The sequence below is a fragment of the Anser cygnoides genome, chromosome 27, assembly GCF_040182565.1.
Source record: "Anser cygnoides isolate HZ-2024a breed goose chromosome 27, Taihu_goose_T2T_genome, whole genome shotgun sequence".
NCBI lineage: Eukaryota > Metazoa > Chordata > Aves > Anseriformes > Anatidae > Anser > Anser cygnoides.
In genome coordinates this window covers 5,332,857-5,344,983 of record NC_089899.1, presented here as the reverse complement: position 1 = coordinate 5,344,983, position 12,127 = coordinate 5,332,857, and the positions used below count along the sequence as shown (strand labels likewise).

The window sequence follows — 12,127 nt, the reverse complement described above, 5'->3', positions numbered from 1 at the left end:
GCTGGGGCTGCGGGTGCCAGCGCTGCCACCCTGTCATTACCGGCCCGGTGACCTACATGGCGGCGTGCGCAATTTGGGAGGCATGTGGCTCCTCTGCCTGCGCCGGAACCGCCCGACGGGTGCCAGCAGCCAGCGCACCCCGTGGCTCCATCCCCCGTCCCTTCTGCAAGCCTCAGAGGACAAAACCCCACAAATCCCCTGTATCCCCCCGAGCCCTGCCCACCCCCCGCACCAGCTTGGGTTAATTGGGGACCCCTCGTTAGCAGGGCAGCAGTCTGAGGTCTGGGGTGTCTGCTTCACCCCATCTGCTTTGCTGGAGGGTGGGACGTGGGAAGGGCAGCCCAGGCCTGCCAAAAGCAGGGAATTTTGCTGATTTGCAGGGTCTGGGCCCACAGCGGGGCGGTGAGGGCCCCGTGACCCCACCGCGGTGGCCCCGAGCCAGGCCAGCACCGGTGGCACTGGGGGCTGCAGCAAAACATCCCCAACGGGACGAGGGGGAGAAGGAGGAAGGAAGAGGGGTGGGGGGCGAGCGTGACGGCGGGGGGCTGCGGGGCTGGGGGGGCAGCAGCACGGGGCCGGGGGGGGCCCCTTGGGTGCGCAATGGCGGCGGCGGCGGGCGTGCAGCCAATGCGCGGCGCGGCCGGTGAAGTCATGCACCGCGGTGCCGCAGCCATTGGGCCCTGCGCTGCCGCTCGGCGCAACGAGCGCGTCTGTTCTCAGCTCGGGCTGGCGTCACGCAGCGGGGGGGGGGGCACACATGCAAGGGGGGGGCCACACATGCAAGGGGGGGGGCACACATACGCAGGGACACCCACGCAGCCCCGGCCTCCCGTAGTGCCACCGAGCGTGGAGTTGGGAGGTCCCCGCTCGCGAGCCCCCCCGTCCCACACCACTGAGGGGCCTCGGTGGCCTGTGGGGACCGGGGGGGGGCCGTGACCCTGTGCCTGTTCCCCCCCCCCCCCCATGCAGGCCTGGTGCTGAGCACAGGCCCCGCTCGTGGCACGAGTTGGGGGGCTCCTGGGGGGGAGGGGGCACCCATGTCCCTGGGGGTCCCCCGTGGCAGTGCCCCCGTCCTGGGCTGCAGGAGGGGGTGTCCCTGCCCCTGTCCCTGCCCCTGGGGGGGGTGTCCCTGCACCTGGGGGAGGGTCCCTGCAGCTGGGGGGTCCCTGTCCCTGGGGGCGCAGCGCAGGGTGCCCGGGGGGGGCTCAGTCCCCGTGCCCAGGAGAGGGGGTGCCGGCGGGGTGCCCCTGGTGCAGCAGGGGGTGCCCGGGGGGGGCTGTTTTGCTCCGCGGGTGCAGCGCGGGGGGGTCCCGGCGGGGGGGGGGGCGGGCCGGGCCGGGGGGGCGGGGCCGGGGGGTGGGGGCGGGCCGGGGCCGGGGCTATAAAAGCGGCGGGGGCGGCGGCGCCGTGTCCCCCCCCCGGCGGCGGAGCGGAGCGGAGCGGAGCGGGCGGCGGTGCGGGCTGCGCTACCACCAGCAGCGGCGGCTCTGCGGGGCCGCGCCGGTGAGCGGGGGGGGGCTGCGGGGCCGGGGGGGGGGGGGCGCAAAGGGGGGGGGGGGGTGTGAGACCCTTCTGACCCCCCCCCCCTTTGGCCTCCTTTCCCCGCAGGTCTCAGCCACCCCCCAGGCTCCTCTCCAGCTCTGCCCGTCCCCCCCCTTCCCGCCCCCCCCCCCATCCGTTTTTATTCGCCCCCTCGTTTTGTACCAGCAACGCCGCCCCCCGCCGCCCCCCCCCGCAGCAAGATGGTGCAGAAGAAGTCGGAAATCCAGGGGTTCCACCGCTCCTTCAAGGTAACGCGGGGGGGCCGGGCCGGATCCTGCTCGCTGCGGTGCGCTGCGTTACGCCCCGTCACCTGCCGGGGGGCCGAGCCGCCCCCACGCTGCCCCCAAAAGCACCTGGAGGAAGGCAGAAGCTCCGGTCCCACCGCCGCCCCATGAGCCGCAGAGGGACGGATCCTGCCCTGCTGCGGTGCTGGGGCGCAGCTCAGCTCCTGGGGTGGGCGTGGGGCGGGCGTCCCCGCTCCCCTCGGTGCCCCAAAGCCCCGTGGGGGTGTCAGGCTGCGGCACGGGGCCGCGACACCCCGGGCACACAGGTGGGAGCGCGGCACCCACCAGGCCCTGCGGCGGGACCTGTCGTGCAAGAGTCTTGCAAGAGGGCCGGATCCTGGCAGCACGGAGCGCACGTCCCTGCTTGCACCGCTGCGGCCGGGCGCCGTCCTACCCCCGCGTCCGTCCCGGCCGTATCCCTGTGTCCATCCCGGCCGCTGTCAAGGTCGGGGTGCGCGGGAGGGGACGGATCCTGCGGCCACCCCGCTGCTCTCAATGCTGCCTCTTGTCTCGGCGCGGGGCCGGGGCTGCATGGGATCTTTGTTTAGTTTGGCTGCGAGCGCTTCAAGGGATGCCGGGAGATCATCTGCAACCTGCCCGGGTTATTTTAGCTGACACCTAATCCTGCTTTTAAGGCTTTTGGCTGGGTTTTCGCTCACCCCCTCCTCGGTGGCCGGGGCCGCGGGGGGGACACCTCAGCCGTGCGATGGAGCTGGTGCGTGGCGGTCGCTCCCCATCCCCCAGACCTTTGTGTGCCGAGGCTGCGGCAGCCGGCACGGGCGACCTCATCCTGCCCACGGTGCCGCTTGGCAAGGCTGGGGGGGCACACACAGAGGCCCTGATGCTGAGGCCGTGGTGCACGGCACGGGGGGGGCGGGTCTGGCAGCCCAGGGCAATTCTTCATTTTGCAGATTTGGATTTTCAGTGTGGGGGTACACACGGCCCCCCATGGAGGACACCCCAGGAGCCAGCAGGCTGCTACTGGCAGTTTCTGGCAGTGTGGCCGCGTTTCCCGTGGGGCTGGCACCAGGGCGGGTTTGGGAGCCGGGCGCTGTCTGCCCCCCTCCGCCCGAGCAGGTTTCGTAACCCCACCGAGGCCGCTGCCTTTTCACCTCGCCGGCCGGGTGCCACCCTGCTGTCACTGTGCCAGCGGGGGGCCGGGGTCCTGATGTCCCCGCTGGGTGCTGTGATAGGTTTGGGGTCGTGGAGGCAGCCTCTCCCCTGCCCTGCACCAGGGTTTGGGCTGGGGGGTCAGCCGCGGTCTGGTCCTGTGCCATGGGTCACAGGTGCCTGTGGGTATGATGCTGGCTGCCCCAGATTTAGGGCTGGTGTGGTGCACGTGGCCCCAGCACCATCCCCATCGGGAGTCATGGTCAGACCCTTCTTCCCCTCCTCCTCCTCCCTTAGGCAGCAGCAGTGTGCTGGGGTCCTGTGGGAACGGGTGAGCAGCGCGGGTGCTGAGGCCAGGAGCGTGTCGGAGGCCACATCTGTACGGGGACCTCGCTCATGTTCCTATCGCCCGCAGGGACAAAACCCCTTCGACCTGGAGTTTGACCAGTCCAACCACCTGGAGCCCGTCTTCAACTTCGAGTGCCCGTCCCGTCCCGGTGAGCAGTGCACAGCTGTGTCCTGGGACGTCCCGTCCCATCCTCGCCTCGGGACGTCGTCCCCTCGCCTCACCCCGAAGGCTTTGGGGAGGGCCGGGTGACAGGGCTGTCCCCGCGGGACTGACGCGGGTGGCTTTGTCCTGCTGCAGACATGCCTTCAAGTCAACCCATCGACATCCCCGATGCCAAGAAAAGGAACAAGAAGAAGAAGCGCTGCAGAGCCACTGACAGCTTCTCCGGCAGGTTCGAAGGTGAGCGGGGTGCTCGGGCAGGGTCGGGTCCCTCCTGCTGTTCCCAGGGCTGGGGACAGGCCCGGGAGAAGGACAGCAACAATGTCCCACGAGGTCTGAGGACTCCGTCCTCCCTGCTGGAGGCTGAGGCGACCTCTCCCCTGCCAGATGTTTACCAGCTGCAGGAGGAGGTGCTCGGGGAAGGGGCCCATGCCAGAGTCCAGTCCTGTGTCAACCTCATCACCAACAAGGAGTACGCAGTGAAGGTAACGCGTGGCTGCGTGCCCGGCTCTGCCTGTGCCTCAGTTTCCCTTCCCACCCTGTGTCCCCTGCTGTCCCAGCTCCTGCCACCACCCAGCCCTGTGATCGTGGTCCCATCCCTTAGCCGCGCTCCTCTCCCTGTTAAATTAGGGCGGCCACGTCTCGCAGGGCGGGCGGGGGATTAAATTAACGCTTGCAACGCGGCCCGCGACGCGTGGTGAGGAGGGGCACGGTGCTGCAAGGGTGGCGAGCTCCAGGCCCATGCGTGTCCTCCCCACGGGACTGCGGGCATGGGGGCTGAGGTGGAGGCCCTGCGGTGGGGCTCTGGAGGCTGTGGCCTCAGGGGGGGAGCGCATTTTGGGGGAGCAGCAGTTGTGCTGCAGTTCGCAGCCCCAAGCCAAGGGGCAGCCCCGTGGCCAAAAAGTGCTGTTGGTTTTTGAGGGTTAGAGCCGAAATGCGGCAGGAACTTGGCTGCCCCCCTTGTAATTATACACTGGGGAAACTGAGGCAGCGCGGAGGGTGCGTGGTGTCAGGACCCCTGCCTGGCCGGTGGCAGGGACGTGAGCCCTCATCTGCCCGCACCAGGGCTGGCGGCGGTGCAGGGCCCTTGGCTGCAGCCCCGTGGGAGGGAGCGACTTGGCAGCGCTGCGGGAACGGCCTGTTCTGCTGCCTTAACCCCTTCGGGCACCCCCAGCCTCCGTTAGCCCGGCCCCATGCCCCCCAGCCCCCGTCCTGGGGACCCCCCTGAGCCCCCTGCCCTGTCCGCGGGGTCCCTCGCTGAGCCCCCCCCCGCCCCCTCTCCGCATTTCAGATCATCGAGAAGCGCCTGGGCCACATCCGCAGCAGGGTCTTCCGGGAGGTGGAGATGCTCTACCAGTGCCAGGGACACAGGTACTGCGGGGCCAGCCTCGGGCCTCCGCCGGCCTCCCCTCCCTCCCTCCCTCCCTCCGGCCTCCCTTCGGCCTCGCCCCGAGCATCTCAAGGCGATGAAAAACGTTTCGCCATGGCAACGGGGGGCCAGGTTGGACCCGTGCCGAGGGGCGTGCGGCTGGGAGAGGTCTGCGAGCAATTAGGGCTGAGCGGGGTGCCCAAAATCCACCCCCCCCCCAATCCCAAGTACCCAGAATGTGGCTGGGGGGTCCCTGGCTGTTTGGATTCAATCACTTGCGATGCAATTCCCTGCTGGCGCCTGTCCTTCGTGGCCCCCCCGGGGGACTGATGCTGGCAGTGGGTTGGTGGGCTCGTGGCGGTGGGGGGGACCCCAATTTTTTTGGGGGTTGGCGCTGTGAGCCGATCCTGCTGTCCCTGCAGGAACGTCCTGGAGTTGATCGAGTTCTTTGAGGAGGAGGAGAGGTTTTACCTGGTGTTTGAGAAAATGAGAGGAGGTGAGCACAGCGCTGGGGGCTCCCCGAGGGGCACGGGGATGGTGGCACGGAGCCGACCCCCCCGAGCCCTCGCTCCGCTCTCGCCCACTGCAGGCTCCATCCTGACCCACATCCATCGGAGGCGCCACTTCAACGAGCTGGAGGCCAGCGTGGTGGTGCGGGATATTGCCAGCGCCCTTCACTTTCTGCACAACAAAGGTGAGTTTGGGGCTGCAGCCCTTGCCCTTGTGGGGTTGGGGGGGGCTCAGGCACACCCCCACATCCCCCTGCCCTGGGGACGCCCCGGCACGGCACGGGGTCAGGCCCAGCTCCATCACGGGGTGTTTGGCGGTGCCGAACCTGTTCCTCCAGTCAGGCTGACTCAAGGCCAGCAGCAATTTCTGCCCTTCCCCATGACACAGGCGGTGATTTTGGGGTGGGGAGGGACGGGGGGGGCTCCCTGTGGTTGCACCCGAGCCCCTCCCCACAGTGGGATCGGGGTGATTTTGGCCTCTCGTTGACTCCATTTTGTCTCCTCTCCCCCTAGGAATAGCACACAGGGATTTAAAACCCGAAAACATTCTGTGTGAGAGCCCAGACCAGGTGAGCAGGGAGCAGCCAGCTGGGGCTTGTGGCTGGGGGGGGTGGGGGGCTCATCCCCTTCCCCCAGGGGTCACCAGCTGCCTGCCCCCCCCAGGTGTCCCCGGTGAAGATCTGCGACTTCGACTTGGGGAGCGGCATCAAGCTGAACGGCGACTGCTCCCCCATCTCCACCCCCGAGCTGCTCACCCCGGTAAGGCCACGAGCCTGCACCCCTGGGTGCCCCAAGCGCCCCCCCATGCCCTCTACGCCCCCCCCCCCCCGCCCCCACGTTATGGGGCCGGGGCTGCTCTTGGCACCCGTTGCGCTCAGCCACCCCCTTCGCTTTCTGGTGGGGTTGCGGGGAGCGGCGTTACCCCGACACCGCACCGAACGTGGGGAGCGCGATCTGGGGGGGTAACCGCGGCCTCAACCCCCCCGCTCCTCGCCGGGCTGATGCTGGCAGGCGAGGCTGGGCTTGCGTAATGCGTTCACGAGGGGGGGCCCTGCACGGCGCGGGGGGGCTGGCACGCAGCCCGGGCTGCCGCGAGCCTTAGCAACAGCCAGCCCCGGCGGAGGCGGCCGCGGAGGCTGGCGGGGAGGGGTGGAGGCTGGGGGGAGGCCGCTGTGATATCCTCCCCTGCCCCGTCTCGGTCTTACACTGGGGGCTCCCTGCTGCGGGAGGCTGCTTGGGTGCAATGGGGGCACCCTAAAAAGCTTTGGGGGGTGTGGGGGGGTGTTATGAGGACACCCCCCCCCCCCCCCCCCAATGCTGGTGTCCGCCCTGGGGTGAGGGAAGCCCTGCTGCCCTTATCGCAGCGGCGAGGCCCCACGCAGGGCGTCACTGGTGTTTTTTTGGCACCGCTGTTTTATTGGCACAGGGCAGGGGACGGCAGAGCCCAGCTGATGCAATGCAGCAGCAGCGTGTGTGCATGGGGGGCGGGGGGGGCACAAAGCACCCAAATGCTTCCCTCACCCCCCCCCCAGCCCCTCTCACTCCTGCCTTATCCCTCTTCCCAGGGCAGCACCCGAATTTCCTGGGTGTCACGAGTTGCCCGTTCTCAGCCCTGGGGGGCTGCGGGTGTGGCTGCCCCGGGCCCGGCAGGGTTAAGGCTGCGCAGCGTGCTGGAGGGAGGGCGGCGCGTGTTTTTCTGCTGCGGCATCAGCTGCTGGCGCGGCCGGGGCGATTATCTGCTGCCTGCAGCTTTTCTCTGCCCTCGTCACAAGGCTGGCGCGGTCACGTGCGCTGGAAAGCCCCAGAGTCCCGGGGAGGGGACGGCAAAAAGGGACGCGGGGCCTCAGAGGCGTCCCCGCTGGCATCAGCTGTTAACTCCTGCCGCGGCGGCGAAGGAGGAGCGGGATTGTTCTCAGAGACTGGGGTGCTGGGAGGGGGCCGTGTCCCCTGGGGCTTGTTTTCTGGGGTGACCCTTCGGTGACAACCTGCCCCGTGAGGGAGGGGCAGCTCTGCAGCGTCCCCCACGCGGGGGATTTGGGGACCTGATTTGGGGACCCCATGCTTACCCCCGCAGTGCGGCTCAGCCGAGTACATGGCCCCGGAGGTGGTGGAAGCCTTCAACGAGGAGGCATCCATCTACGACAAGCGCTGCGACCTGTGGAGCCTGGGCGTCATCCTGTACATCATGCTCAGCGGGTACCCCCCCTTCGTGGGCCACTGCGGCTCTGACTGCGGCTGGGACCGCGGCGAGGCCTGCCACACCTGCCAGGTGCGCCCAAAACCCCCCAAACCCACTCCACAGCCCCCCACCCCCCCCACACACACCTTGTCTGGATGTTTTTTTCCTTTATTTCTGCCCCCCTCCCCCAGAACATGCTGTTTGAGAGCATCCAGGAAGGCAAGTACGAGTTTCCCGACAAGGACTGGGCGCACATCTCCTTTGGAGCCAAAGACCTCATTTCCAAGCTGCTGGTGAGGGATGCGAAGAAGCGGCTCAGCGCGGCCCAGGTCCTGGAGCACCCTTGGGTGCAGGGGGTGAGTGCTGCCTGCTTGCCCCCCCCCCCCACCTCAATGCAGCACCCCCAAAAGCTGAGGGGGGGCTGCAGGATGCCCAGCTCTGAGCAGCTCCATCTCGTTGCAGTGCGCCCCGGATAACACCCTGCCGACCCCCATCATCCTGCAGAGGTGAGCGGGGGGTGTGCGTGTGCCGGGGGGGGGGCCTGGAATCACAGAACCATGATTTGGGTTGGAAGGGACCTCAAAGCCCACTCTGTCCCACCCCTGCCATGAGCACGACCCCCCCAGCAGCCCAGGCTGCCCCCAGCCCCATCCAGCCTGGCCTTGGGCACTGCCAGGGATGGGGCACCCACAGCTCCTCGGGGCAGCCTCAGCCAGGGCCTCACCGCCCTCAGGGGGAAGAATTTCTTCCTAATATTGGATCTAAATCAATTTTTAATTTAAAACCAATAGAATCGTAGGCTCCTGGCTCATGCTGCTTTGTGAGGGGTTCTGCCACAGCTCTTGTGCCCTGGGCAGTGGTCACAATGTGTGATTTGGGTTTGAGCCATGTTTCTGGCACTGTCCAGCCTGGTGCCATGTTGCATGTGGGGTGAAAGACCCCAAAACATGGGCTCAGCCCCCCCTCCGCCTGCACCCCTAAACCCCTGCTCTCCCCCTTAGGAACAGCAGTGCCAAAGAGCTCACCTCCTTTGCCGCCGAGGCCATCGCTGTCAACCGCCAGCTGACCCAGCGTGACGAGGACGAGGAGGAGGAGGAGGAGGCGCGACCCATCATCATCAAAGCTACCTCATGGGCCATGCAGCTCTCGCCCCCCTCCGAGTCCAAGCTGGCCAAGCGGCGGCAGAAGAGCAGCCTGGCCAAGGCGGTGGCCGCGGGGCAGCACCTGGTGGCCCCGCTGGTCCTGGTGGCCGACCAGGCTTGAGCCCCGCGCCACTCCCCCTTGTCCATGCCTTTCCCAGCCTCTCCTCTTCTTCTCTCCCCACCCCCCCTCCAGCCCCCCTCCCCAAAAACCAACACTGTTTCTAGCTGGTGACAAGATCAGGACACGTCCTGTTGGCTGGTTTCCAAGGTTTTGCTGATCTTGTAGGGCTGGGGCTGGGAGGGTTTGTTTAAGATCTTTTTTTTTTTTTTTAAAGGTATTAAATCAAGCGTGAGGTTGCTTCACCCAGGGCACACTCAAGGACATCTGACAGACACATGGACTTTTGTTTCTTGACTCTTGGTTTCTCCCCTGACATTTCCCCCCCCCCTCGCCCCCCTGCCCCAACACCAAAGGACTCTCTTTATCTGCGGCTGCTTTGACGATTTCAGCTCATTTCATACTGTGAACAAAAGCCCCTCGGTCGCGTTTCCAACAGTAGCAGCACTTTAACCTCGGCTCCCTCTGGAGCTGCAGGTTACCCCTGATGTTGGGGAGGGGGCACGCGGGGGGACCCCATCCTGTCCCAGCTGCGCTTTCGGGGACACGCTGGCATCGTGCAGGGAACTGCGGTGGCCAGAGGGGACGGTGCTGGTGTGGGAGCAGCATCCCATCCTGTCCTGCTGCCTGAAACCCCAGCTTGCAAACCTACCCCCTCCCCACCCCCCCGGCAGCCAGCTTCCAGAATAAGCTATTCACTCACTTTATCCTTTTAATTTTTAATTGTTATTGTTGGTTTTAAACTGCTAGCTGTGCTTCTCTACAGGGCACGGAGAAATGTCTTCCTTTCCACCCTCGCTCCAGCAAGCGGCTCCTGGGGGTAAGGTCAGAGCGTGGGGAGATGCTCGGGGTGGCCCCGATGTGGTGCTCCTGCACTGGGGGGGTTTGTGCACCCCTGGTTTCAGAGCAGCTGGAAAACCAAAGGAAAACAACCCTTTGGGAATAACGGGGTGCTCATGGATACAAACAGGAACCCCCCTTACGTAGGGACCTGCTGCAGGGCGGCACGACCCAGCCTGGCTTCGGGCTGGCCCTGAGGCTGCGGTGGCAGAAGGGGGTGCCCTGGGGGTGGCGGCAGCACCCAAGGGTCCCCGCGGGATTCCGGGGCCGGAGGGTTTGGGGTCAGGGTGACAATGGTGCGGGGTCTGCAGGGCAGCCGGGGAGAGCTGGCTGCGTGCAGTGGTGGTCACGGTGCGCGTCTGTGCCTCCCTCGGACCCTGCTGTGGGCAGGGGGGCAGGGGGGGAGGACTGGGAGACGCTGGATTGAAAAGCCCACGCGTGGGGTCAGAGCCAGCTCCTGCAGCTAGCGGCCGTCCCTGTGTCCTCCCCCCCCCCATCCCTTCCCCTCTGAGCACGGGAAGGGAGGGTGCCCCATTTGTTTGCAGTCTCCCCCGTCTAACTCAATGCTTGGAGCTTTATATTGTCATAAAAAAGCAACCTCGACCCATCATGTGCACAGTGAAGGTTGTGGGAGCTCGCTTTGAGCCAGGGAAGAGATTTTCCCGGGTCTTTAGCTGAAGACAGTCGCTGTCTCCGGGGGTGAGGGGGAAGTTATCCTTTTTGTTTTAAGACTGCTGACAGCAATACTATGCAATACGTGTTGTTTTTTGTTTCAGGGAGGTGTGTGTGAGTTATCTTGGGAGACAATGATCGAGGTGGCGGTGGTGTTTGGGGCAGGGTCCGGCTTTTCTCGCCCACCCCAGCCCTTCTGCTGAATAGCATCAGCGGGCCGGGGACAGCAGCCCACCCCCCTCCCCAAAACCACCGTGCCCCCCGATCCGCCCTCTCCCCCGGGTGCCCGGTCCCGCTGCTCAGGTGGGAACCCCTCCGGAGAGGCCTCCTTTAAAGGAAAAAAAAATTCCATCTTGATTGTACATTACTTTTTATAGCTTATTTTGTTTTATCAGTTGTAGATAATTCCTTGTTGTCTTATATTAAGAAATACTTGAATGATGTACAGTACGCGATGCCTTGAGCTGGTATTGTGAAAGCTATTGTTAATGCTGCACGCCGCAGCCTTTTTTTAAAAAAAAAAAATTGTGGGATGGGGATGGCGGGGGATGGCTCTGAAATTTTTGTCCCCCTGTGCTTTTGTTGGCAAACAGCATTTCCCCTTCTTCCCACGTGCAAGACCTATATTTTTACGTACATGCACTCTTCCGAAGGCTCGCCGGCGCGTTTTGGCTCGGGGTTCGGTTTGGTGGCGTGGTTGCGGCACGTGGCAGGGTCTCTGCGTCTGTAAGGATGTTCGATGCCTCTAGGCCTGGGGGGTTGCCTCTGGAGCACCTCCGGCCCCGTGGGTGCTTGGTGGCAGCAGCGGGCACCCATGGGTGCTGGGCGCGATGCTTGTGCCAGGCAGATGCTTCCCTGTGCTGTGCTCCGTGCCCGGTTCCCCAAAGCCCTTTGGTCTCCCCCTGCTCGTGCAAAGCCTCCCCCATAGAGCATCTGTCCTGGAAACCAACTTCTTTTTTTTCTTTTTAAAGCTGGAAACTTTAAGCGTTTTGGCTCCCCCTTCTCCCCCCTTTGCCCCCTCCCCTTCAGCCAACTAACTCGACTTAGGACTGGTTAGAAACTTTTACTGTGAAGCTAACTTTTTTTTATCGAAATAGGAGAAACTTTCTCCACTTTACAATTGATGAAGACTGCCAAAGCTGGTTCGACAAGAGTCACGTTAACGCACTGTTGGTTTGTACACAGGCAGCCTCTGCTCGGGGGCTGGCTGGAAAATAAAAATGAAAACAAACAAAAAAAATTAAAAAGGAAAAAAACAAAAAACAAGCACTTTACTGTATGTACCAGGTGAACTGATACAGCTGAATTGAAGTTTTCCTTTATAACAATTGTTGATGCCAGAATTTTGTATTCTGTTTTGTAAGAATTTAATAAAAATGCGTTGAGACCTACCGGAGAGCTGGGTGGCTTCTCCCAGCTCTGTTTTGTGATCGCTGTGTTCCCAAACTGCCCTACCCTTCTCTGTGGGGTGGTGGGAGGGGGAAACTGCGGCCAGCAGAAAGTGCCTGCTTGGTGTCACCCTCTGGGGGTGCCCTCCCTGGGGCTCGTGGGGACAGCCTCAGGGATGCTGCTGTCTCTGCAGAGGAATCCATGCTTGCTGCTTGAAAAATGGCTCAGCTGCTTCCTGCAGTATCTGGATCTGTCCAGGACGGCTGGGCAGTGTGTCCTCTCCCAGGGGTGCTTGGGTGGCACCAGAGCTGAAGCCCCCTGGATGGGGATGAGCAGGGGGTGCCCCATCCATCCTGCTGAGCTGTGTCTCTGGAGCCATTGCACGGTGACCCTGGCCATTTCTGCAGCATCCAGCCCTCTGCTCTCCTCTTCCCACCTTGTGCATCCTTCTCCCAGCCCCATCAC

The 12,127-nt window shown here is 64.6% G+C and overlaps 1 protein-coding gene across 2 annotated transcripts; it reads left to right on the top strand.

Annotated features, from left to right (window-relative positions):
• Window positions 1–1,415: 1,415 nt before the first annotated feature.
• On the top strand, window positions 1,416–11,664 carry MKNK2 (MAPK interacting serine/threonine kinase 2). Of its 2 annotated transcripts, XM_066984042.1 has the most exons (14): window positions 1,416–1,503; window positions 1,609–1,790; window positions 3,352–3,433; window positions 3,583–3,684; window positions 3,832–3,929; window positions 4,736–4,815; window positions 5,236–5,309; window positions 5,403–5,507; window positions 5,836–5,891; window positions 5,986–6,081; window positions 7,397–7,591; window positions 7,693–7,857; window positions 7,964–8,007; window positions 8,503–11,664. In XM_066984042.1, the coding sequence occupies exons 2-14, from the start codon at window positions 1,743–1,745 to the stop codon at window positions 8,762–8,764; spliced, it is 1,407 nt and encodes a 468-aa protein (XP_066840143.1). In that variant the 5' UTR covers window positions 1,416–1,503; window positions 1,609–1,742; the 3' UTR covers window positions 8,765–11,664. The 2 variants fall into 2 exon arrangements, with proteins under 2 accessions (XP_066840143.1, XP_066840142.1); XM_066984041.1 differs by lacking the exons at window positions 1,416–1,503; window positions 1,609–1,790 and adding an exon at window positions 3,048–3,267.
• The last annotated feature ends 463 nt before the right edge of the window (window positions 11,665–12,127 follow it).